At 46.2% G+C, this 27,709-nt stretch overlaps 1 protein-coding gene and 1 long non-coding RNA gene across 3 annotated transcripts in view; one reads left to right on the forward strand and one right to left on the reverse strand.

The window, feature by feature from the left end:
- Window positions 1-4,804, forward strand: part of ALPK2 (alpha kinase 2) — a 128,288-nt gene extending 123,484 nt beyond the window's left edge. For both annotated transcript variants that reach the window (XR_501480.3, XM_008013953.3), the window contains one exon: window positions 4,013-4,804. Coding sequence is in view for 1 of the 2 variants with exons in the window: in XM_008013953.3 (XP_008012144.3) it covers window positions 4,013-4,229 (217 nt within the window). In the remaining variant the exon portion in view is untranslated. The remainder of the gene's footprint in view (window positions 1-4,012) is intronic.
- On the reverse strand, window positions 1-22,103 carry LOC119620483 (uncharacterized). Its single transcript, XR_005236972.2, has 4 exons — window positions 21,854-22,103; window positions 21,384-21,495; window positions 15,916-16,023; window positions 1-88 (listed from the first exon to the last, which is right to left on the reverse strand). It is a non-coding gene; the product is annotated as an uncharacterized lncRNA (long non-coding RNA).
- Window positions 22,104-27,709: the final 5,606 nt, after the last annotated feature.

The following is a 27,709-nucleotide window of genomic DNA, read 5'->3' on the forward strand; positions in this document are numbered from 1 at the left end:
CCGCGCTGGCCCTGCGTCCCACCAAGGAGAGAGGGCTCAGGCACACAGGAAACGTTGACAGGCTGACATTTCAGCCTTTCGGGAGCTCCTGCAGAGGAAGACAGAGATGTAAAAATGATACCAGTAGCAGTAGAAGATTTCCCACTCTGCCAGACTCAACTCCTTTCTTTGGTTGACCTTTTCCTCAATGAGAAAGCTTGGCTTTTAGAAACCAAGTCATTTTTCACAAGGCCATGGACCGTGGGCTCCCATGGGCAGAGCGGGTCCCCTGCCAGGAGGAGGAGGGGCAGCTGGATTTGTAACACACACGGCAGGGTGGAGCTGCAGGCTGCTGCTTTAGCTTCACAGAGGAAGGAAACCTTTCACGCCCTTAAGAGCTTAAAACCCTGCTTGGATTGCATAGGGGAAAAACTCTCCCCATTCAGTCCAGGTGTGTTGACCTTTATAGTTTCTACCAGCCAGTGAAGGAGGCCTGATTTCCTGAATCATGTCAGCCACAGAATCCGCATCCGGCCAGCATTACAGACTTCTTTTTGCCAGTTTGCCTTTGGCCCTATTAAGCAACCATGGCCAGAACTCTCTCCCACCCGGCAGGGCTAGTTTCGTGCATGTGCAATTTGTGCACAGGACCTCACACTCAGAAGGGCCCTGTGTTTGGTTTAATGCTCTGTGCTTGTTGTCTTGAAATTCTTAATACTTTTTGAACAAGGAGCCCCTGTTTTCGTTTAGTACTGGGGCCTACATGTCACTGGCCCTGAATGCCAGGCACCCTCTGCCCCATCCTTTACCTGGAAAATCCCTCAGCTTTGACTCTCAGCTTCAAAGTCTCTTCCACAGGAAACCCGCATCAGTTGCATGAGTTGTAATGTTGATAATTGTAACGACGACATGATCAACATCATTTGACTCTTTACTGTGTTATGCTCTGAGCTACGTGGTTTCTATGGATTTTCTCATTTCATCCCCTCAACAACCCTATGGGCATTGTTGTTATTATTTTACTTATTTATTTATTTATTTATTTTGAGTCAAAGTCTCACTCTGTCGCCAGGCTGGAGTGCAGTGGCGCCATCTGGTCTCACTGCAATCTCTGCCTCCTGGGTTCAGATGATTCTCCTGCCTCAGCCTCCTGAGTAGCTGGGACTACAGGTGCCTGCCACCGCACCCAGCTAATTTTTGTATTTTTAGTAGGGTTGGAGTTTCACCATATTGGCCAGGATGGTTGTGATTTCTTGACCCTGTGATCCACCCGCCTCAGTGGGCATTATTATTATTCACACTTTGGACATCAGGAAACTGACAGAAACTAAGCCCACCAATTATTGTCCAGGCTCACCAGCCGGCAATGTTTCCCCTGCATCGTATTCATCGTATTTCATTGTAATGCTTCAATATCTGTCTTCTTCACTGGACAACATGGGTCAATGTCTTCCGTGTTCTCTGTTGAATCCATAGCCTCAAGCACAGTGCTTGGCTAGGTGTGCTCTAGAGAAGGGAGGGAGGAAAGTTGCTGTCCCTTCCTCCCATGTGACTTTATTTTTAAAGCACACAGCACTGATACAGGTCAACACAAGAATAGACAAATGAAAATGCATTCTGAACAACCACTAAAATAAAAGCACCCCACTCTTCTTTTCAATCATCCTCTATTTGTTGGGTTTCTGCCATTTCCTAAGCACTGGACTAGGTGTTGGGGTACAGTGGTGAGCAAAGAGTGCTGACCTCTGTCATCACGGAATTTACAGTGAGTGGAGAGACAGAAATTAACCATCTCATCCACTCACAGATGTCAGACTATGTGTGTGACCGTGCCACAAAGAAGAGGTGCACAGTCCAGGAGAGTCTATGACAGGGGGATGTGACTTGGTTGGAAAGGTCAAATGAGCTGAGAATTTAAAGTGAGCAAGGGCTGGGCGTGGTGGTTCATGCTTGTAATCCCAGGACTTTGGGAGGCCGAGGTGGGCGGATCACCTGAGGTGAGGAGTTCAAGACCAGCCTGGCCAACATGGTGAAACCCCAACTTTACTATAAAAAAAAAAAATTAGCCAGTTGTGGTGGTGGGTGCCTGTAATCCCACCTACTCGGGAGGCTGAGGCAGGAGAATCACTTGAACCCGGGAAGCAGAGGTTGCAATGAGCTGAGATTGCGCCATTGCACTCCATCCTGGGCAACAAGATTGAGACTCTGTCTCAATAAATAAATAAAATAAGTAAATAAAGTGAGCAAGACTTATCTAGAAAAAAGAGGAAGGAACATCCCATGCAGGGGGAATAGTGCAAGCAGAAACTTTTGGGAGGAGGGAGCTTGGACACTTCTAATGGCTGAAGAGGTCAGTGGGTTGGGAGATGCAGCCAGACAGTGCAGGATCACAGGCAGGTTCAGGAATTTTGTCTTCTTTTTAACAGCAATGGGATTGTAAGCAGGAGATGACATGACTTATGTTTTGTAGAGGTTACTCTGGTGGCAGTGTGGAGAATGCATTGATGGGGAGGGGCTGAGTGGATCCAACGTGGACCTTATAGATTTATATATGTGCTGCTTCAAAGTGTTTATCCCCATGGGATTTATGTTGAAGGAAAATTCCTTTGACAAAGCTCATCTGCGGTGACAAGGAGGGCCCTTGGACATCTCAAGGAGATGCCACTTATTGGGGAGGGTGTGTGGCTGGCACTATGTTCACCTGGCCTCCTCCGCACTCTATGAGGAGCTGTGACTGGACTGAGTGTGTGCATGGGATTTGGGGATTTTCTGGTGACTGGCAGGAAGACCTGCAGAGTCACCGTTCTAGCCACTAAACAAGCTGCAATAGCCTACTACGCTTTGACATTCTGCCCAGAACCCAGGGCACCTTCAACCAGTTTTTTGATGGATCTCTTGTTCATTTGCAGATAGCTGGGGAGACGCAGGGGCTGGGCAACTGTCCATTCAAGGAGCACACTAACCTACCACAATTGGGACATGAAAACATGGCCGTTTATAATTTAAGTATTTAAATGTCCCAACCAAGAGGAACAACCCCTGAAACTACTCCTGGCCAAGGGGTCAGCATGGACCCTTCTAGAGCCTACTGGAGACAAAGGCTCTGCCAGAGACAAAAATTCTTCTTCTCCTGGGGATAAAGTGGGCTGCCAGGGGAGTGAGCTCTGCTGTAGGAGAAAGACTCCGAGGGCTTCACTCTAATCTTGTCTCTTACATCAACTTGCTTTGTTTTCTTGGGGTAGTCTCATGACCTCTTAACCTGAATTTCTTCAACTGTAAATTGAAGGGTCTAAGCAAAATAATTTCTTTTAGTTCCAAAGTTCTGAAATTCTTTGTTTAGAAATTCTAGGTGGGATGGGGTGGCTTTCAATCACTAAGAGATCTATGTTCTATCCAAATAGCCCAGCACTGGTCATTGTGGCTATGAGGAGCAGGGCAATAAAATGCTGGCACATTCCAACGGTGAGCAACTGGGACCCTTGAATACTCTAAGGCCTTTGATCTTCACTGTACATGCCAGCGGATCTTTGCCCTTACTTAATTCCACAGTCTTTGTTTTTTACCCTCACTAATAGTTGTGTCTATCCTGTGGCCATTTTTTTTTTTTTTTTTTTTTTTTGAGACCGCTCTGTCACCCAAGCTGGAGTGCAGTGGCACGATCTCAGCTCACTGCAACCTCCGCCTCCGGGGTTCAAACGATTCTCCTGACTCGCCCTCCCGAGTAGCTGGGACTACAGGCGCATGCCACCACACCCGGCTGATTTTTTTGTTTGATTTTTTAGTAGAGACGGGGTTTTACCATGTTAGCCAGGATAGTCTTGATCTACTGACCTCGTGATCCACCTGCCTCGGCCTCCCAAAGTGCTGGGATTACAGGCGTGAGCCACCGCGCCCGACTCTGTGGCCATTCTTACCTAAAACTGAAATTCATATACATTCCATGCACCATTAGTTTCCCCTTTCAAGTTTTTCTTTTTAAACTGATGAAAGTGTCCTGTTTTTAAAAGCTGTTTCCTTCCACCCAAACTCACAGGTACAAAGGATTTAAAGGCAACTGTTCCATGACCTTCATTGATCAGTTTAAAGCACTACACCAGTGTAACAAGTATTGCAAAATGCTGGGACTGAAATCCCTTCAAAACAACAGCCAGAAACAGAAGAAGCCAAGCACTGGGAAAAGCAAAGTTCAAGCAAACTCTATGACAGTGAAGAAGACAGGGCCTGAGACCCCAGGCGAAAAGAAAACCTAACATCCCCGGTAAACTAATGGCCACTGGCTAGCAGCACGCAGTCTTGCCAGGGAAAATCTGAGGCCACACAGCAGAGAATACACAGCCTGCAGAGAGTGTGTGGCAATCCTTATTCCCAGCTGACTGTGCGCCAAATGCCTCTAAACCCGTCACCTGCTGTCTTCACTCAAATTATTTCAGAACAGGATTTGTGACCAGGTTTATGGGGAGATTGAATCGACGATCGGTCTCAAAGACAGTCCATTCTTTGTATACACGTTTAGCGTTTTTACCAACCTCAAGTCATGTGTCTATCTGTGTATTTGCACGTGGTTGTGTTGTCAAGGACTTGGTGCTGAGAAGAGTCAGTTCACAGCCAAAATTATTCCCACCCCCATTCCTAACCTGGGATTTCTAGACACATCCTGCTGTGATGTAAACAGAAATCACGAATTCGCTCACTGGGTCAAGTTGTTCCACTGGTGTCTAATATGCTATTGTTGCTGGAGGTGAGTTCTGTAACGTGAAGCCTTTTCCTATCATTCACACAGCCACTTACAATTTTCTGTTTAATTAAATTCATATTTAAACAAAAAGTGTACGATGTATGTATCATTATAGACACTTGCTCTTCAGAATGTGTGCCATATTTTACATTGTTCCAGGATTTAGTAATTTCCTAATAGGTTTCCTAGAGCACAAAATATTTGCATCTGTGTTTTTCCCTCATTCTTACAACTTAGGTTCCATCGCTGTCTACTTTTTCCTTAAACTCGAGCTGCCTAAACCCAGGGCTGACCCATGGTGGATCGCGCCAGAAGGTGCACACTAATCCTGGCGGGGGTGCACCACTTCACAGGGATCCTGGCATCTCTAACCACTCCCAGCCCTCATTCCACTTGAGTCTCCTGACGCTCGGAGCCTCCTTCTCTACCAGTTTGGATCATGCCCAGCCATAAAGCAGGATGGTTGCATCAGTGAAATGTGAAATTGGGCAAGAGCAAACCATACAATAGCAACTCAGGGATCGCTTTATGTACCCCAAAGTGCTTAAGAATATCTGCTACCCCAACCATTTGTAACAAAAATATTGTTGTTTCATTAATGGGAATGTTAATGGTAATGTTGCTTCATTAATAGACTTTCTCAGAATGGCTTTAAATTTACAAAAAAAAATGAGCAGAAAGTGTGGAGATTTCCGTTGTGTCTCCTCACCTCACTCTATGATCTTCCCCTGTTGCAAACATCTTGCATTAGTGTGGTATGTTTGTTACAGTTGATGAGATAATATTGATACTTTTTTTTTTTTTTTTTGAGATGGAGTCTCGCTCTGTCGCCCAGGCTGGAGTGCAGTGGGGCGATCTCGGCTCACTGCAACCTCTGCCTCCCGGGTTCAAGCCATTCTCCTGCCTCAGCCTCCCGAGTAACTGGGACTACAGGCACATGCCACCACACCTGGCTAATTTTTGTACTTTTAGTAGAGACGGGGTTTCACCATGTTAGCCAGGATAGTCTCGATCTCCTGACCTCAGGTGATCCACCTGCCTCGGCCTCCCAAAGTCCTAGGATTACAGACATGAGCAACCGCGATATGTTGTTATTAATTAAAGTTTATAGTTTACATTAGGGCTCACTCCTGGTATTGTACATGCTGTGGGTTTGGGCAAATGTATCATGGCAGGCATCTACCATTATAGCAACATACAGAATAACTTCACTGCTCTAAAATTCCCCAGTGCTTCACCGATTCATCCCTCCCTTCCCCAACCCCCAACCCCTGGCAGTCACTGATCTTTTCATTATCTTCATAGTTTAGCTTTTTCCTGAATGTCATATAGCTGGAATCATAAATATGTGGCCTTTTCCATAGTTTGCTGTTTCTTAAGACAGATTTCATCTGCTGGCTAACAGCTGGGAGGATTGTAGGGCCACCTCTGAGCAGGAGGACGGATGCTTCGCAAACCTGAATGGGCACGGGAATCCCTGGATCTTGGGAATATGCAGGTTCTGATTGGGTAGGTGTGTGGTGGGGCCTGAATTCTGTGTTTCTGTGAAACTTTCTGGGGATCTCCTGTGGCTGCCCAGGACCACACTCAAAGAGGCAGTCTAGACTATGGGCCGGAGGGCCCCGAAATGCTGAGAGGAGTACCTCGGCTCCTGGAGTTCAGATAGTCTGGCCATGGGAAGGCCCGGCTACTTCTGGGTTCTGACATGTGAGGCAGCAGCTTGACAGCAGGACGGAGGTGCCATGTGAGGCGCCCACCACAAGCAATGCTGCCAACACAGAGATTTCTGTGTGCAGAAATCTTCACGGAGGGGTGGTTGACTCTCAGTAGAAGACTCCTGGTTTCTTCTACTTTAAAATATACTATTCTTAGCCAGCCGCAGTGGCTCATGTCTGTAATCCCTGCACTCTGGGAGGCTGAGGCGGGTGGATCACTTGAGGTCAGGGGATCGAGACCAGCCTGGTCAACATGGTGAAACCCTGTCTCTACTAAAAATACAAAAATTAGCTGGGTGTCTTGGGGGCTCCCATAATCATGGCTACTGAGGCTGAGGCAGGAGAATCACTTGAACCCAGGAGGCAGAGGTTGCAGTGAGCTGAGATCTCACCATTGCACTACAGCCTGGGCAAAGGAGTGAGACCCAGTCTCAAAAAAGAAAAAAAAAATATATATATATATATATATATATATATATATTTGTACTTTTTTGTATTTTTATGCTTAGAGAATAGTGTGTGTGTGTATATATGAAAAATTCCACTTGTGTTTCCTTTCTTATCAAAATCTGGTGCCTGAGAATAGTATATAGTATATATACACTATATATATATTATGTATATATGGTGTATATGTATATATAAGTATATATAGCATATATAGTATATATATACTATCATATATATACAATAGTATATATACTATATATACTTATATAGTATACATACTTATACAGTGTATATATATATACACAATGGTAGGTATATATATACACACACACACAGAACATACTACTATACAAACTATACACACTATACTATACGCTATGTACTATACACACTATATACTACTCTCAGGCACCAGATTTTGGTAAGAAAGGAACCACAATTGGGATTTTTCTTTCGTAAAGGGATTTGAAGGAGAAAATACTTCATTTAGTCACGTGTCATCTTTTTCAGAAAATCTGCCCTTTCTAGGCTTTCTGCTGAAGTGGTTCCCATGGCTAACAGATTATAAAATGCTCATTTTTCTACAAGGCAGCCTATAGCCTGCTTTGCCCACAGAGATCTTACAGATGTGTTTAGTACTGAAGTTCTAGAAAGTTCCAAAATAGCAAAAGGTGCAGGGCACATTTGATGGGAATCATTATCTGTGTGTCTAATCATCTAGCTATATATCAGTGTGGGTGCGACCAAGACCTTCTTGACAGACTAGGGTACTTTCCTGGGTAATGATTTGTAATTATCAAAATAATGTCAACACAAGTCTGAAAAATTAAAAACAAATTACAGAAAGGTATGAAACGAAAAGTCAAAGCCATCCTGTGAAAAGGGTGAAAAAGCCACCCCACTTCCCCTCCAGCTGGCCTTGAATCTTCATTTGGAGACAGTGGAGGAAAAGGATTTCCTACTCCCAGATTCCGTGTTTTGCGGTCAGCCCAGGGGGTGCCTCTCTTAGATGGAGCCATCCCAGTCTCCTTTCACAGATGCTTAGACGTTTTAGAAGTCCCTTCATTGTTTATTGTAACATGATTTCATCTGTTTAAAAACATTTGGGCCGGGCACAGGGGCTCACTCCTGTAATTCCAGCACTTTGGGAGGGCAAGGCGGGCGAATCACCTGAGGTCAGGAGTTCAAGACCAGCCTGGCTAACTTGGTGAAACTCTGTCTCTACTAAAAAAACAAAAATTAGCCAGGCATGGTGGCAGGTGCCTATAAGCCCAGCTGCTTGGGAGGCTGAGGCAGGAAAATTGCTTGAATGTGGGAGGTGGAAGTTGCACTAAGCCAAGATTGCACAACTGCAATCCAGCCTGGGCAACGGAACAAAACTCTGTCTCAGAAACAAAAACAAACACAAACAAACAAACAAACAAACAGATTCCCCACACGTTTGGAGGACAGGGACAGAAGGAGCTCTCACAGTTGGATCTGTCCCAGCCAGGGAGCGTAGGGATGGCCTTGTGTATGGTCACGGCCATCTGTCCAGCCGTCCATCTCTACCTGTTCTGAGATAAAGTGCTGTTTTCCTTGCCCAGACAAGTAACAGGGTGAGCATGGAGTGGGTTCTCTTACACCAGCAGTGATGTCCTAGAGGCTCAGAAATGCCCATGCTTCTTGACGTTGTTTTGGTTCAGTCTGGAACACATCCAGTTCTCTTGATTTTCCCATTTGTCTTCATAAATGTGCTGTGTTAGGAAGACCAAATACAATGAATGCGCAACCCAGGGACTGGGCCAGGAGGCCCTGTGGATCCAGCTGGGGATTGTGTCCCTTCCTGGTGCCTGCAGGGTGGTCATTTACATATATGACTTAGTCTCCAGCAGGGCTCAACCATGGAGCTCCCTGATGGGCGGATCAGAAAGACAAATTAAAGCTTCACTACAACGGGCCTGTGTTTTCAACAGCACGTTTCTTGCAAATGAGAATGGCAGGGAAATGATGACTTCTTGCCAGTGGGCATCCTGTCTGGAACGTCCTGGGTTTGGCTGCGTGGCTGGCTAGCTGGTATTCATATCTCATGTTCTTTTCTTGTACCAAAGCCTCTCAGCCATGCCTCTGACAAGCTTCATAATAGCAGGGAGCTTCAATAGAGTTTTATGATAGAGAATGCCCAAAGAAGCAACAATTATTTTCTAATTATAAAGTGCTCTCTCTTCTATTATAAATAGACATACGGTTTTGTGCGTGTATCAGGCATGTGCTCAACTGGATGCAGCTGGGAGGGGCCTGCCAACAACCCAGTCTTGGCTTGTTTTCCTGGTGGATGTTCTGCTCCTTTTGACCACAGATGCCAAAGTGAACAGGACGGCATTTCTCCCCCATTTAGATCTGCAGATGTGCTTGAGCTTAACTACTTAAAAAAAAAAAAAGCTAAGAGACACAAAAACCTCTCATGCCTCCCAGCATAGGATGTATCTTCCAACTCTTTGCTGTGGCAGATCTGAAACCCTCTGAGAGCCTGCTATTGCTATTTTGTAAAAGCTGCGAGGCAAGATGGAGCCAGTTTCATCTGTGAGATCACTGGGCACAGCCTTCAATTTCACGATGTGATGAACAAATATTTACAAGCACTAATTGTGCCAATACAGCAATCATTTTTAAAATTCTATTTTCCATGAGGCCCACACAGTCCCAGATAGAAATCATCTCAGAGACTTTTTCAAAAGTCACGTGGTTTTGATTACATACAATCAAGAAAAGTCAATCTATCAGCTCCCATTGCAGGGCCCAGAAGCCTCAGAGATCATTCTACTGAGACACCTCACCTCCACTGCCCGTTTTGCCCTGGCCTTTCCTCTTTCATGCGCCACCACACTCAGCTAATTTTTGTATTTTTCGTAGAGATAGGGTTTCCCCATGTTGGCCAGGATGGTTTCGATCTCTTGACCTCGTGATCCACCCACTCGGCCTCCCAAAGTACCGGGATTACAAGCGTGAGCCACTGTGCCCGGCCCCACCTTTATTTCTTTAGCCTTTATCATGTGACATCATATACATTTTATTCTTTTTTTAATTGTCCATCTTCCCCACACCAGAATGTAAGTTTTCTGTGGGCAGGATATGGTATTTTTCTGGTTTATTTACTGCTGCATCCCAATACCTAGAGATGCTTGGCACATTGCACTCTCTAATGAACATCTGTTCACTGGATGAATACCTCTGACCCATTCATGCTGGTGTTCTCTGGTGGAGAGGTAGAGGTTCTTGCTTATGGCAATTTGATTTGGTTAAAATCTCTGGCTTCTTTAGATCCTTAGCATGAGATAATAGACTTGAAGAGCCTTCTAAAGCGGGAAGGCAGCATCGTGAGACTAAGGTACCTAGTCTCTGAATAAAACTGCTGGACTCCAGTCTTGATTCTGACGCTTACCAGCTACGTGTGTTTGGAGAATGACTGAATCTCTCTGCTTCATCCCCATGCTGTTTTTAGGTAAATGCAGCTTTCATCAATAGCTCTTCCAGCTTCCTGCTGCTCTTCCATCTTTCAGAAAAAGGAGAATTTTGAGCAGGGAATAATGGAAGGTAAAAGATCAGCAAAGAGAAGAAAGGAAGGTAGCCGCTATGGGGAGACTCTCAAGAACCATTGTTCAGAAGCAAGGCTAAGAAGATGTTTCAGGCCTCAAACAGGGGAGATATTACATCGAGCCATGAAGAAGGAGGAGCAGGCTGGGGGCATACTTAAGGCAGGGGCTTTTCTGATTGGTCAGGGGTCCAGGCTTATTTCTGTGGGCTTCACAGGGCACTGGGGTTCAGCCACAGGCATGGGCTGAACATCTGGAAGCTGGAGAGCATAGTGCTTGCCCAGACAGGAGGCAGGATGGAGGAGCGGAGAGCAGGGTTCCTGACCACAAGAGGCATCTCCGGAGCAACAAGCAGGAGAGGGCACTGGGACACCAGCAAGGCACAGGTCTAGAGGGGCTCAGGAGCAAATCCTGGAAAGGCGTGAATGACCCAGTGCAATGGACTAAATGTCTATGTCCCCCATAAAGTGCATATGTTGAAATCCTCACCCCCAATGTGATGGTATTAGGAGACGGGGCCTCTGGGAGGTGATCAGGTCAGGAGAGTGGAGCATTCATGAATGGGATTAGTGCCCTTCTAAAAGAGGCCCCAGAGAAACCCCTCATCTCTCCCACTATATGAGAGAACATTGAGAAGACACCATCTATGGTCTAGGAAGCCAGCCCTATCCAGACACCAAATCTGTCAGAGTACCTTGATCTTGGGCTTCTCAGCCTCCAGAATGGCAAGAAACAAACTTCTGGGTAATTTAAATTACCCAGTCTATGGTATTTTGTTATAGCGGCCCAAACAGACTGAGATACCCAGAGACAGAAGGGAGAAAGGACAAAGCAGAAACCAAACTAGACTGATCCATTCCAGCATCTGGAAACTTCCTTCTTGACACAGCCTCCTCAGGGGTCTGCGGGGTAGCAGCCGGCTAAAGGGGGACGGCAGAGAGCAGCTGGTGCTAGGAAAATCCAGGCATCTCTGTCAGGCAGATGCGTTTCAGCTGCGGGAGCCACTGTTTCCAGGTAGCCTCAGACATTTCTAACAACCAAAAGAAATGTTCACTTTAAAAAGTTGGTTCCCTTGGCACCGTTATGGCTTCCCAGGAGAGAGTTTGGCTTGTTATCACTTATGTCTGTGTTTGCACATCTTGCTAATAGTGCCTTATGATATGCTCTTGAAGATCAATGCAGTATTTACTATTGTTTCTAAGTCTGTGTTACAGGAAATCAATAAATCAAACAAATCCCTTGCCACAGCAGACCAAGAGTTTAAATTAGGTGTGGTTCTGTGTCCATGAATTAGCTTCCTCCTCTCTCCGTCCCGGTGGTGGGCTTGAGACAAGGAAGAAAAACCGCCTCGCACAGGACTTAATGAGATGAATCTACTTGCCCCTACCTTTTTCTCCGCCCTAGCAATTCCACCTCCTAGAGCTCCAGTGCCCTGTATATTCATTTTATGTAACAGGTGGCATCCTGAAAACCCCAATCAAGCAAAATTCTCTTCCATCAAGCCCTATTTTAAATATCTTGGAGGAAGAGGAGGCTCCTCCTCAGAAAGATCCTTCTGGTCAGTTTGAATCATGAGGTTAGGCTAGCCATCACGTCTAGGGATACTGGGCGTTATCTTGGTCCTTACACCAGTATTTTCTAAAGAATAAGAAGTTTTAGGCCAGACATGGTGGCTCACACCTGTAATCCCAGCGCTTTGGGAGGCCAAGGCAGGAGGATCTCTTGAGCCCTGGAGTCAGGATCAGCCTGGGCAACATGATAAGACCCTGTTTCTAGAAAACATAAAAAAATAGCCAGGCATAGTGGCATGTGCTTGTAGTCCCAGTTACTCAGGACGCTGAGGTGGGAGGATGGCTTGAGCTCGGGAGGTCAAAGCTACAGTGAGCTGAGATCACACCACTGTGCTCCAGCCTGGGCAACAGAGCAAGACCCAGTCAAAAAAAAAAAAAAAAAAGTAATTGTAAAAGGCAAATATGGCATTTTTCATTGAATTACTGGAATAAGCGTCTCAGTTTTTACCTTTTATTGGGCACTTTTCCGAAACTTTTTTCTTGGATCTCTCCTTATTTTTTATATCTTCATTTAAATGTCACTTTCTCAAACAGTCCTTGCCCCCTCAACCCACTACATCAGTCTTTCTAAATCTTAGCTGGGCATTGGACTATCAGGGAGTGTCAGAAAATAATGATGCCAGGGTCAGGCATGGTGGCTAGCATTTTGGGAGGCTGAGGAAGGCAGATCACTTGAGGCCAGGACTTTGAGAGTAGCCTGGGCAACATAGCAAGACTCCATCTCTACAAAACATCAAAACATTAGCCAGGCATGGTGGTGTGTGCCTGTAGTCCCAGTTACTCAGGAAGCTGAGGCAGGACAATCACTTGAGCACAGGAGTTCGAGGCTTCAGTGAGCTATGCACTCCAGTCTGGGTGACAGAGCGAGACCCTGTCTCAAAAACTAAACAAAAACAGAAAAGAAAAGAATGACGCTAGGCCCCACCCCAGAGCTTCTGGTTGAATCGGTCTGGGATGTAACCTGGACATAGAGATTTTGAACTGATTTTTAATTACATTGGGTGCTGGGATTTGGTGCAACTTTATACAGGGAACTGGCCCATGTGGACCCCTTGCTTATATTCAAGTTGCATGTAGCTATGGCCAAAGCTTACAGAAGTATTATCTCCATCTTCACCAATCGTTCCCTGAGATTTGGTGACATAAGTGACCAGTACAACACACACAAGGATACCTCCGTTTAAGTGCTTATCCTTGACCAAGTCACCAAGGAAGAACTCTAGGCCCAGAATTCTGGAAAAGGAATAACTAAAGCAGTTATTTAGCTTTTTATTTTTTATTTTTGTTTTTTTGAGACAGAGTATCTCTGTTGTCCAGGCTGGAGTGCAGTGGCACGATTTTGGCTCACTGCAACCTCTACCTCTCGGGTTCAAGCGATTCTTGTGCCTCATCCTCCTGAGTAGCTGGGATTACAGGCACACACCACCACACCTGGAAAATTTTTGTATTTCTAATAGAGACAGGGTTTCCTCAGGTTGACCAAGCTGGTCTCAAACTCCTGTCCTCAGGTGATCCACCCGGGCCTCGGCCTTCCAAAGTGCTGGGATTACAGGCATGAACCACCGCGCCTGGCCTAAAACGGTTATTTAGATGCAAAACATTCCAGGAAGAAGCCTACATTCAAGCTTATTTTCCTGCAATGTCCAGTTCTGCCAAAATGCAAGTGATACAAAGAACATCACGTTTTAAATGTGAGGAAGTACTGTCCTTGAAGATCCAGGCCTGCTCATGGGTACAATAAACTGTTGCCTATGTGATTTGAGGTCAGGGCACCAAAATGCTCCCCTGTCACAAAATGCTCTCTTTATCCTTTGATCACAAAACCCAGAAAGTCAAATTTCTGGGTGGAAATGTTGTATCTCAGGAAATGACTCTTGCGATGCAGACTTGCCTGGGAGGATCACTCCTGCATCTCTTCCCATAGATTACCAGACAGCATGGCCCTAAGAGTGGTGGCGGCTGGTGATGTTGATGCTGATAACCTAACAATGGCCTCCTCTATTTGTAAGGAGCTGTTAATCCTTCCAAATGTGGATTAAGGCCGGGTGAGGTGGCTCACGCCTGTAATCCCAGAACTTTGGGAGGCTGAGGCGGGCAGATCACCTGAGGTCAGAAATTTGAGACCAGCCTGGCTAAAATGGTGAAAGCCAGTCTCTCCTAAAAATACAAAAATAGCCAGGTGTGGTGGCATGTGCCTGTAATCCCAGCTACTCCAGAGGCTGAGGAATGAGAATCACTTAAACCCAGGAGGCGGAGGTTGCAGTGACCCAACATCATGCCAGCCTGGGCAAAAGAGCAAGACTCTGTCAAAAAAAAAAAAAAAAAAAAAAAAAAAAAGGAGTGGATTAAGCAGTTAAAACTTGACAATAATTCAGGAGAGTAATTCAGGCATCTTAATCCCACTTTTCCAAACGAGGGAACTCCACATAGAGCTGTTCAGTGAGTTTACCAGGAGTTGTTCATGACTCAGTGGCAAGCCAACATCTGAAGTCACATCTTCTGACTGTTGGGTATCTTATCCCTCACTCCATCTTCTAGAAAGGATATTTTTGGTGATGCACTCCAAAGATAAGCCCCAGCAACCTCTGGGAAAAATATCAAAGCACAGGAGGGGATACCCAAAAGAGACTCCCCCATCTATCTTAGCTGACCTCTCCTTTCTCCTAGGGTCCTACTGTCACTACCCTCAAGCTGGCCACCGGCCTCTCAGGCCTCAGAGCTCCAGCCCATTTATTCTCTCTGCACTGGGGATGAGACAGCGAGACTTCACATGTCAGGTCACCCCATTACTTAACATTGGATTTTCTGTGGTGCTTATGAGATGTTTCATCAAGTAACTTTAATTGGTTCTAATTTTATCCTTTCATCCTTATTGCAGAGCAGCTCAATTGAATTGTCACATTCATGCTCAGACAACTAAAAAGTGAATCTCAGAGCTTTTATATAACATATATACATGTATTTATATCATCTGTAGATTCACATACAATGAGCAGGCCTTTGTGCACAGCATGAGGGGGTGATTCAAAGGTTGTTATTTTCTCCCCATGTTGTGAGTTGTCATTTCCTTCACCTTGTACAGAGCTGGCATCTTGCCCAGACAGGTTGGCACTTGTCTTAGTCTGTTTTCATGCTACTGGTAAAGGCATACCAGAGACTGGGTGAGTTATAAAGAAAATGAGGTTTAATAGATTCACAGTTCCATGTGGCTGGGGAGGCCTCACACTCATGGCGGAAGGTGAGGGAAGAACAAAGACACATCTTACATGGTGGCTGGCAAAGAGAGAGTGAAAAACCAAGTGAAAGGGGTTTCCCCTTATAAAACCATCAGATCGCATGAGACTTATTCACTACCATGAGAACAGTATAGGAGAAACCACGCCAATGATTCAATTATCTCCCACTGGGTCCCACCCACAACATGTGGCAACTGTGGGAGCTACAATTCAAGATGAGATTTGGGTGGGGACACACCAAACCTTACCAGCACTCTTCAGATTTAGCCTGTGTGGGGTCTGGGTGTGGGTGGGTTTCCACCACCGTCGAGGGCCTCTCATACCCTGATGCAGCTCTGAGGAAGAGGGTTATCGCCTTGGCCATGTGGCACTGGAAGGGGCCCAGTCTCAGCCTGGGGGTGGGGCGTCTGGACATCCTCTCCTAGACACTCCATGGGCCTGAGCAGTCAAGCTGCCACGGAATTATCACCCCACAGTGCCCAGGTAAATAGTGAATGTAGCGTCCCTTAGGTTGGTGCAAAAGTAGTTGCGGTTTTTGCCATTACTTTTCATTGCAAGAGTCGTAATTACAATAAAATTCTAACAAATGCTCCACAGCAACCACCCAGGCCTCCAGGGTGTGCCAGCATCCCCACGCCAAAGGTTCTAACGTCCTACCTTTTCCCCGTGCTCTGTGCTGCGCCTGGCCCTGTGACCCTCCTGTGTCTCCTCCCTGGGCGGGAAGAGAAGCTTCTGTGCTCTGCTTCATCCTTGATTCCAAGAAGCCTGTTTTGGGAAAAATGATTTAAAACCTTCTGTACTTTGTTTTGTGCTGTCTTTTCCCCTCCTACTATCCATTGCTCCTCAAGGCTATATCACATCTCTGCTCCCGAGTCCCAGAGCAGTTCATATGAGGAAGAGGGGAAAAAAGAAAATCACAAATAACACAATTCCAGGCCATCATCTTGCCTCAAGCGCCATTTCAGCCCTTCACAGCCCTGCTCTTGCAATTGCATCTGCCAGGAATGCCCTGCCTTCGCTTTGCCCCAGGTCACATCTCTCACTTTCTCCAGCCCCCTTCTCGGGTCACCTTCTCTGTGCTCCCCTGCCCGTGCCCTGGGCGTGCTTTGATATGGTGCCTCCATGCTGTTCACGGGGTCTCCAGAAGACATCGGGGGTTGTCCTGGGTTGGGTTCCCTCAGACGCAGAGCAGAGCCGCTGACAAGGGTTTGCATGCCAGCTATTTATTTGGGAGGTAATCCTAGGAAGCACAGTCGGTGGGGAAGAGAGATAGAGGAGGAGGACAGCAGCCTCTAGCGGGGCTGTCACCACGGCGGGCCCCTGGGACCCGTGCATGCCAGTGAAGAGCATGCATCTCACGGTTTCTCCCCGGGAGTGAGGCTCTATGCACTGACTCCCCTCCATCACTGGAGGAGCATCTGGCACTTTTGCCCCCTGTGCGTAGGCAGAGAGGCTTCTGGAAGCCAATGCAAGCAACAGGCAAAGAGATGCCAGTCCTGGTGGGGCAGTCAGGCTGCCTCGGCTCTGCAGGCGGAAGGCCCACGCAGATACGAGCAAGCATATTATGAGCTGCCTTTCAGGGCCAGGATTATTGCTTGTTTATTCATATGTGCATTTCTGTTGCCCCATTGAGGCCCTGATATGCTGTGGGTACCTATAAGATGAAAAGAACAAAGACAGGACAAGCAAACAATACAAAAATAGCTGCCTGGAACCATTAGCCAGAACGAGAGATGTGCAGAAAGCCTGCTAGATGATGCACTGTTTTCCTCTCTCTAGAAGCCTGTCTTTAGAGTTTCTCCACGTCTGGGTATCCCATCAGTGGACTGATGTTTCATGGCTGAAAACATTTAATTCTATTTTTTTTTTTAATGTATAAAAATCAACAACAGGCCAGGCACGGTGACTCATGCCTGTAATTCCAGCACTTTGGGAGGCTGAGGTAGGTGGATCACTTGAGGTCAGGAGTTCAAGACCAGCCTGGCCAATGTGGTGAAACCCCATCTCTACTAAAAATATTAAAAAAAAAAAAAATTAGCCAGGCGTGGTGGCGTGCGCCTGTAATCCCAGCTTCTCAGGAGGTTGAGGCAGGAGAATCACTTGAACCCAGGAGGCAGAGGTTACAGTGAGCCGAGATGGCACCACTGCACTCCAGCCTGGGTGACAGAGCGAGACTTCGACTCAAAAAAAAAAAAAAAAAAAAAAACCACAAACAATCAATAACAGCTAACAAATCCCATTAGCTGGTTCAGAGAAGAGACCACAGAGTGTCAGGGAAGGGCCAATAGCCCTGCACCATAAGAATCCAGCTGGACTTGCCTCATATGTAGGAAATGAACACCCCTCACTACTGCTTCCCTTAAATAAGGGCATTATGCTTGCATGAAAACGTGGATGTTATGTGTCTCTCTATTCCCTGTTACCTGAGAATTCCAGCGGACTCGCTCACCATGACAGGCCACAAAAGCACAAACAGGGAACACAGCAGATTACCTAAGGGCTCTTCTGAACCAAGGATCCCCTGAAAGGTGATAACTGAAGCCATAGCTTGGAGGTTCTTTCACCTAGATCGAGCCATGCCTGAATTCTACATACTCCTCATACTATTCAATTAGGTTAGACAATAAATTCCTTTTTTGCTAAATATACTTGAAGCTGGGTTTCTATTCCTCATGACTCAGAGTCCAGATTAACCCTCCACTCACTCTTTGCAGAAACAAAATTCCACCTTGTCACAGCAGGTCTCTGTTCTCTCCAGGTTCTGCCCCCTAGTTCACTGATTCACTGTGAAACCTTGAAAACAGTGCCCACCTCTTTATAACCTCAAATCGCTCCCCAGAATCCTGGTGACTTCTCTGATTAGTCTCTTTCTGTCTCTCTGTCACCCCTACTCATCTTGACCACCCTGCCTACCACCACCACTACCTAGTCAAAGAAGGAAAGTGTAGACACAGCAGTTTTTATTAATTAAATGCCTTACAGCTTTCTGGGAAAGTTCTCTCCTAGTTTTGAGTCTAATATGGTTCTGTAGCACAAACCCCCCTAAATCATTCATCCATGAACATCCAAGGAAGATTTTTGGGACACTGTGATGGTTGATTTTATATGTCAACTTGACGGGGCCACAAGATGCCCATGTATCTGCTTAACATTATTTCTGGTATGTCTGTGAAGCTGTTCATGGAAGATATTAGCATTTGAGTCAGTGAACTGAGAAAAGCAGCTGACCCTCCCCAGTGTGGGTGGGCCTTGTCCAATCCATTGAGGACCTGAATAGAACAAAACGGTGGAAGGTTAGATTCCCTTTCTGTCTGACTGAGTGAGCTGGGACATCAAGCTTCAGAACCCCTGATTCTGAGGTCTTCAGATCAGATTAGATTTGATCCCATTGTCTCTTCACCTCTCAGGCCTTCCAACTATGAAACCTGCTTTCCTGGGTCTCCAGCTTGCAGACAGAAGATTGTGGGACTTCTCAGCCTCCATCATCATGTAAGCAATGCCTTACAATACATCTGTTTATAGAAATATCTTATTGGTTCTGTTTCTCTGGAGAACTCTAATACAGAAATGGACTGGTGGCTACTTACCCAATCTTCATTCTCTCTATCTAATATCCATTTCCCACTTCTTCCTTAATAACAGAACCCAATATTGCTCTCAATGGCAAGGTGCTCAGTTACAATATTGCATTTCCCAGACTCCCTTGCAGTTGAGGGTAGTCATGTGTCACAGTCCTGACCAATGAGCTCTCAGCGTAAGTCTCTGGTTGGGGCTTCCAGGAGCATTCCTTAGAGAAGATTAAACAAGAGAGCAGCTACTCTTTTTTGTCCCTCATTCTTTAAGTTTTTCCTTCCTGGGACATGAGTGGGAGAGCTCTAGTAGTTACATTGTGGCTCTGAGGGCCACCCTTCTAGAGTGGTCATCTAGAAGGAGCCCAGATTGCTGAAGACATTGTGAGGCTGCTGTTCCAGTTCTAGGCTCTCAGCTTTCAGATTTTTTATTATAGGATATATATATTTTAAAAAGCAGCTCTATTTTCTCTAAATCACTTGTTACTTGATATGCACATCTATGTATGCCATTCCTGTTTAAAATAAAGTTCTCTAAAAGTAGATCTACCATTCGATCCAGCAATCCCACTACTGGGTATCTACCCAAAGAAAAATAAGTCACTATATCAAAAAGACACCTGCACACATATGTTGATTGCTGTACAATTCACAATTGCAAAGACATGGAACGAACCTAAGTGCCCATCGACCAAAGATAAAGAAAATATGGTATATATACACCAACGAATACTACTCAGCCATAAGAAAGAATGAAATATAATGACTTTTGCAGCAACTGGATGGAGCTGGAGGCCATTATTCTAAGTGAAGTAAGTCAGGAGTGGAAAATCAAATACCACATGTTCTCACTAATAAGTGGGAGCTAAGCTATGGGTAAGCAAAGGCACACAGAGTGATATAATGGACTTTGGAGACTCAGAAGGAGGGTGGGAGGGTGAGGGAGAAAAAACTCCATATTGGGTACACTGTACATTACTCAGGTGATGGTTGTGCTAAAGTCTCAGACTTCACCACTGTACAATTCATTCATATAACCAAAAACCAATTGTACCCCAAAAGCTACTGAAATACATATATTTTAAAAAATAAAATAAAGTTATCTAAGCCATTCAAAACAGAGTGTATTGCTGATGCTTTTTTTTTTTTTTTTTTTTTTTCTTTTTCTGAGACAAGATCTCCTCTGTCGCCCAGATTAGAGTGCAGTAGTGCGATCATGGCTGCAGCCTCAACCTCCCTGTGCTCAAGCAATCTTCCCATCTCAGCCTCTCAAGTAGCTGGGACTACAAGTGCATAGTAGCCACCACACCATGCTAATTCTTTGTTTATTGAGACAGAGTCTTGCTCTGTTGCCCAGGCTGGAGTGCAATGGCGCAATCTCAGCTCACTGCAACCTCCCCCTCCTGAGTTCAAGCAATTCTCCTGCCTCAGTCTCCCGAGTAGCTGGGATTACAGGGATACACCATGTCTGGCTAATTTTTGTATTTTTAGTAGAGATGGGGTTTCACCATGTTGGCCAGGCTGGTCTTGAACTTCTAACCTCAAGTGATCTGCCTGCCTCGACCTCCCAAAGTGCTGGGATTACAGGTGTGAGCCACTATGTCCAACCCAAAGTCTTCTTTTACTGCAGTGGTGCTCGGTGTTGGCTGCACATTAGAATCACCTAATGTGCTTTAAAAATGTCAGTGACTGGGTCCCCTTTACAGATTCTTATGTAATTGGTCTGGGGCATGGCCCAGGCCTTGGGATTTTTAAAAGCTCTCAGGGTGCTTCTAATGTGCAGCCAAGGCTGAGAACATACTGCTCCTCTCTTTTCCAAGGTAGAGTAATTGGCTAATTGATTCCCTCATCACTCTCATTAAACACTAATGAGAACTGCTGTGTCCCAGGCTTACAGCCCAGTGGCTCTAAACTTGAGCAGGCATCAGAATCACCTGGAGGATTTGTTAACACACAGATTGCAGGCCCTATCTCCACAGCTTCTGATTTAATGGGTCTGGGGTGGCCCAGGTAATCTGCATTTTTCACAGCCGTTCCCCGCCCCGCCCCCGACCAGGTGCTGCTGGTGCTGCTGGTCACTTTCCTGGGGTTGTGGGTTTTTTTTTTTCTTTTTTGCCTCTCACATCTTCCTTCTGTGTTCTCGTCCCGCTCTCCCACCCTCCTCTAGGTCTCAAGGGCTGTTTGCTTTGCTTTACTGTTTACTTGCTATTAAAAACAGCAAAAAACTTGTTCCCTTTTAAAAGAATTTTAGGCAGTGGCACTTGAGAAACTAAGCCAGGACTCTTCCCTCCTTTAGGTCTGAATATAAGAATTGCCACTTGTCTTCCAAGTCTCCACTTGGATGTCACCTCCTCCAGGAAGTCTTCCTTTGGGCCCCCAAGCCTCTGCCCTCAGGGCCCCTGGCACTTCCATCTCCTCACATTTGGGTGTAATTACCTAGTTGAATCTCTAGTCTCCTAAAGACAGGAACACATTTTATCTCCGTAGGCCCAGGACCCTGCACACAGTGCGTATGCAGTAAGAATTCTCCTGCATGAAAGAAAGAGGGTGGCTTACCGGGCATGGTGGCTCACGCCTGTAATCCCAGCACTTTGGAAGTCCGAAGCGGGTGGATCACCTGAGGTTGGGAGTTCGAGACCAGGCTGACCAACATGGAGAAACTCTGTCTCTAAATTTTGTATTTGTAAAAATACAAAATTAGCCGGGCGTGGTGGCACATGTCTGTAATCCCAGCTACTAGGGAGGCTGAGGCAGGAGATTCGCTTGAACCTGGGAGGTGGAGGTTACGGTGAGCTGAGATCACACCATTGCACTCCAGCCTAGGCAACACGAGCAAAACTCCATCTCAAAAAAAAAGAAAAGAAAGAGGGTGGCTTTGGGCAGGTTGGGCCTCTGCTGTAGGGGAGGATGAGCTGGGATGGTCTAGCCAAAGAGGCCCAGGGGCACCCCTTCCTGGCTAGGTCCCTTGGAACCTGAATACAGCCCACAGCTGACCCCTCCTACCAGAAGCTTAGTTATATCCTTACATTTCCCAGCTGGAACCCCAGCTCTGCCCTGGCCTCTCTATTCCTAACCCACACATCACTTGAAGAAGGCCAGCAGCTGCGTTTGCAGGTGAGCTTCTTGGAATAATTCTCCTCCTGGAAAGGAAAATCCTCTCACAGCTGAGGCAATGGCACTGTGCAAGTTTCCTCCCTGCCAGTGACTTTTAGAAAGGACAGACTTCTGACATTTCCTCAGAGTAAAAGGAGAACTCTGAGTCTCCCCAGTTGGGCAGCCTCGCCTGAATGGCTTTGAGAAATGAGCAGAGGACCTTGGCAGGAAATGAATCTCGCAGCACAGACACGTCACCGAACAGTAAACCAGGCCTTGGGTTCATTAAGAATGACGCAATTGACGCCATTCTGTCGGGGGCTGGCAGGCAGCTCTTCCCAGAAAAGCGTCTCTGCGATACAGGAGCCAAAAAAGTGTCTCTGTGATACAGGAGCGAAAAAGAAATTATTTAGGAGTTAATGAGGGGTAAGGAAATCCTTGGTAAGGGTATCCTTTTCATGAAAAGCAGCCTGAAAAATCAAGCTGCAAGCCTAGATAAGCAAGCTGGAAGCTTGCACAGGTGATGCCAGCAGCTATGCCAATAGAAAAGGGATACCTGGAAGCCAGGCATATTCAACACAGAGGTTTCCTCTTCCCTTTCCTTTGTCACCATGTGTGCAGTCAATACAGTGCTGGCCAGGTAAAGACCTCATTTACATAATAAAAGATTAGGGTGGGATGGCCAGCCTCTTGGTGCCCTGTGTAAATGGCACACCTGGTCCAACCAATCCACTACACCCTATGTAAATCAGACACTGCCTCTTCAAGCTCATTTATGAAACCAACCACATCTTGCCCCAAACCCAGGAGACCCATTCAGAAAACCCCTCCCTCTGCATGGGGGAGCTTTTCTCTTTTGACCGTTAAACACTCTGCTCTTAAAGTCACTCTTTGTGTGTCCGCATCTTCAATTTCCTTGCGTGAGACAAGGAACTTCTGGTATTACCGCAGACAAACGATGCTGCTTCAGTTGCAGGAGTTCAACCCAGCCCATTTCACTGCCTGGAATAAAACAGCCATGTGGGGGCAACCACTAGGGACCCTGCTCGCTGTAGGGGAGTGTGGTATTTAGCCTAAGATTTCAGAATGTGGCAGAAGAGAGGAACCTTCCAGAGGTGCACAGAGAGCATCCTGGTGAAACCAGCTCAGGTATGAAGAACAGAAGAAATCACAAGGTATCAGCCAGTGGAAGGCACCCCAGGAGGGCCTGCCACACAGATAGAAAGATTAACATGGTTTAGGCAAATGGACTGCTGTTGCTTAAAATCAGAGCACCTTGGCCTTTGGAGGGTGGAGGACCCTCTTGCAAATTGGGTGATGGCTCTGGACCCTCCCCCTAGAAAAGTGCATCTATGCATGAAATGTCATTGTCCATTTCAGGGGTTTGAAGAATCATCCTGAGGATTTTTCAGGCAGAGAAGTGGCAGCATTTCAGGCTGGCATCTGGCATGAGAAATGCACAGGGCAGCTGTTGAGACAATTAAGGACAAGGTGTTTGGCAGGAAACAAGGCCAGCTGGTGACAGAGACAGACAGTCACGTAATTGTAACAGGATGGATATTGGCTAAAATGAAATATTGATTAACAATAATATGGTCCAATGAGTGGGGACACAGCCTGGAGACATGCAAAAAATTCCTGCCGTTTCCAACCATTCATTTATCCAACCAATATTATGATTGGCACTGTTCTGTGAGCTGGGGATACAGCAACATCCTTGTCCTCTTGTGTCTGACCTACTAGTGTAGACACAGAAAATCGACAAATAAGTGATGTCAGGAGGCAAAAAGTGCTGCAATGATGGGGAAGGCTTCTCTGAAAGGAAAACTTTGAATAGAAACGTGAATGAAGTGGCATGCGTATATCTGGGGAAACGGTCCAGATAAAGGGAACAACAAGCACAAAGGTCCTGAGATAGGAATGCGCTCTGCATGTTTGAGGAACAACGGGGATGAGGGTGGCGTGAAGTGAGCAAGAGGAACAGGAGGAGGCGAGGTCTGTCTCAGAGGATAAAGGGGATCCTTGAATTTTATTCCCAGTAAGCTGGAAACCATTAAAAGATTTTGAGCAGGAGAGTGACATAATCTAATTTAGGTTTTAAAAATGGGTCCCAGTGGCTCATGCCTGTAATCCCAGGGCTTTGGAAGGCTGAGGCAGGAGGATTGCTTGAGGCCAGGAGTTCAAGACCAGCCTGGGCAACATAGTGAGATCTCATCTATACAAAAAATAAAAACACTGACCAGGCATGGTGTTGCGCCTATAATCCTAGCTACTTGGGAGGCTGAGGCAGGAGGATTGCTTGAGCCCAGGAGGTCGAGGCTACACTGAGCCAAGATTGTCCCACTGCACTCCAGCCTGGGCAACAGAGCAAGACCTTGTCTAAAAAAAATCACTTCCAATGGGAAAATAAATGGACAAAGTCATAGTCAACACTCTTGTGACCATTATAACTAGTTATACCCCCTCGCCTTAACAGATAACTTATCTACTCTTCCTTGGTCCTGCTCAGTGTTCAGCAAACGTTTTTTTAAAGAGACAGAGAGTAAATTTTAGGCTGTGGGGACTACATGGTCTCTGGCATAACTGCTCAACTCTGCATTGGAGCGTGCAAGCAGCCATGGATGACAAGCAAGTGAACAAGCACTGCTGAGTTCCAGGTGATCAGCATCCCAGTTTGCCTGGAACTAAGGTTTTCCAGGACCTAAGACTTCCAGGGCTCAGCTGGGATAGTTCGGGCAAAGAAGGACAGTTGGTAACTTCCCACTGGGAAACTTCATACATGCATTTCCTTTGCCTGAGAATTTTTCCCTACTTTTTTTTTTTTTTTTTTTGAGACAGAGTCTCACTCTGTCACTCAAGCTGGAGTGCAGTGGCACGAACTTGGCTCACTGTAACCTCCACCACCTGGGCTCAAGCGATTCTCCTGCCTCCGCCACACGACACATGCTGCAGCTCAATCTTTAGGGTAGGAAAACCTTGTCTCTACTAAATACAAAAAACGTAGCTGGGCCCAGTGGTGCATGCCTGTATTCCCAGCTACTCGGAAGTGGCATCATGTTGCCCAGGATGGTTTCGAAACTCCAGAGCTCAGGCAATCTACCTGCCTTGGCCTCCCAAAGTGTTAGGATGACAGGCATGAACCACTGCGCCAGGCCTCTTTCCTACCTTTTTACCTGGAGAATGGATAGCTCGGGGTCCCTGTAAAGTTGACATATTACTTCTTGCATGTATCTCTCTTGTACATCACCCCTTTGTGTTGTCCTGCCCTAAAGGTTGAGCAGCAGTGTGTGTCGTGTGGCCCGCAGTGGAAGCTCTTCCCATTGGGAACACAGAGCTTAACTGAGACCATCAATGATCAGGCTCAGGAATCCAAATAGAGATGCAGGGAGGGAGGAAGGCACTTGCAGCATAAGAAGAAACTGAAAGGACACCAAAAGGAGGCAGGCAGAGGCCATGAGGCAGCAGGGGCCATGGACCCCAGGATTAGCAGAGGACACGAGTAGGCAGCAGTAGAGTGAGCAGAAATAGTCGGCAAGGATGGAGGCAGCCAGGGTAGCAGAAAGAACAGAGAAATGGAGCAAATGAATCACCATCATGGTGGAGGCCAGCTTGATTGCCACAGACTTGGGGTGACCAGATGCCCCCATCTCTAACATGCTCCTGAGTACTGACTGCCTGTGCATGTTCCACGAAGTCCTGCCTTATGACTATTTGTGAGTTTCCATGTGATTTCTCTCCCCCTGCCACGTGGCCTCTTCTAAAAAGCTTACCCCAGCTCAGTGCCTTGTACATAGCAGGTATTTAAGAAATACTGTCATGAGAATGAATTAGTTGAGACAATCCGAGAAAAAAATTGTCTTTGCAAACAAAATTTCCGAATATACCATCTGCATTTTGGGGTGGCTATTTGGAGCTACTTCCTTGGGGACACGTAGAGCTCCTGTGTCCTTGTTTCACCCAACCCAGCAATATTATCCACTATTTGCTGAGCAAAGGCCCCATCTGAGATATCCTGAACTGACGCAGAGACCAGAAAAATCTCAGGCACAGATTGTCAGTGGGGGGGACTAGAAATTTAGAAATACAGTAGCTGGCACATGCAAACGGCTGGGAAATCACCTCTGACTTCTTTGTATCCAGCTGCAATTGGAAGCCAGGAAGAAAAACAGAACAGGATGTGCCACAGGAAAGACGGGCAACCCTGAGAAACAGAAAGGACTTTAATTAGCTCTTGACTGCGCTAAATGTGCCAAAAAGTGAAAAGGAAGAGACTTGTTCTTTGGGTAGAACAAGATTAGTTCTTGTCTGGTGTATTTAATGGGTCAATAGACACTCAACAGAACAATCACTTCCACTCCTTTCCCTCTCACCTCAAGCCTTTGAAAATGTGCTTTGGCCAGGCGTGGTGACTCACAACTGTAATCTCAGCACTTTGGGAGGCTGAAATGCGCGGATCACTTAAACCCAGGAGTTCAAGACAAGCCTCGACAACATGGTGAGACCCTGTCCCTACAAAAAAATTAAAAATTAGTCAGACGGGTGGTGCATGCCCCTAGTCCCAGCAACTCAGGAGGCTGAGGTAAGAGGATCTCTTGAGCCCAAATTAGGTCAAGGCCACAGTGTGCCAAGATCGTACCACTGCACTCCAGCCTGGGTGACAGAGCAAAACCCTGTCTTACAAAAAAAAAAAAAAAAAAAAGGCGCTTTATCAGAATTAAAGCTGGATTTTTGCTATCAGGGAAACCCTTTATTCAATCCATTTGGAATACTTGGGGAGCAAGCCTAAAACCCTTTTGAACCATTGATGTGGTGGTGTGCAGGGGCCTAGCCTAGTACAGAGGGCAGTCTCCCAAGGAAAGTATAGCCTCAGGCTCAAAGGTAAATAGGAGAATGCTCGCTTCAGTCCCAGGTGCAGGTCAGCACTGGCTTTTCCCTGGTTCAAAAAAAGAAAAGAGACAGTTCCAGCTGAATTAAACAATAAAGGCATCTTACCCGGCTCCTTGGAGAAATTAAAATTCTTCACATGCATGTGCGTTAACACACAGACACACACACCTGTCCCCAGTCACTTGCCAAATAGTACAATGTGCTTCTTTTGTTTAAAAGGTGATCTTTTTCTTTGGTGTTTGGCTGCATTTTTGAGAGAGAAAAGTCTCTACCAAATAAATTCCAGATTCATAGCTCAGTTGCTGTCTGGAGGGAATTGCTGGGGAACGCTTTGGAAACTTGAATGTAACTCAACCTCTGTCAAGGTGAAAACTTTTAACTTTGCTTGCCAAGGTCACACAGTTCTCCTTCATTGGAGGGCTGCCAGGGTCACCACAAGTGCCATAGTGCTCACCTCTTAGTAATATTCATGCCTTTCTCACAAATCATAGATGGTGTCTTCTTCCTTCGGGTCCCATGGTACACCCCATATCTACTTCAAAGAACCTGCAGCTCAACCCAGCCATGACTCATTTGACTGTGTGTATCTTCACTGAGCCAGAAGCAACTAGGTTCTGGGGAGAGCATCACCTCTGTGAATTCTCAGTGACTAACATGATGCCTGGCACACAGTAGGAGTGCACAATTGAATGTTGATTGAGTGAATGAATGTGTGCAGGAGTGAATGCCAGGATCTGACTCATTTTTGCATCCTATGCACAGTGTTTAGATATCCTAAGTGCACATTAGTGTCACATACATCTTTTTTCCAGAGCACGTTAGGAAGCACTTGGCTTCCTAAATTAAGGGAGGAATTGTGATCAGGCCCTTTAGGATCCTCAGTCACCATCTACATTTTTGTG

Source organism: Chlorocebus sabaeus, chromosome 18 (assembly GCF_047675955.1).
Source record: "Chlorocebus sabaeus isolate Y175 chromosome 18, mChlSab1.0.hap1, whole genome shotgun sequence".
NCBI classification, from domain to species: Eukaryota; Metazoa; Chordata; class Mammalia; order Primates; family Cercopithecidae; genus Chlorocebus; species Chlorocebus sabaeus.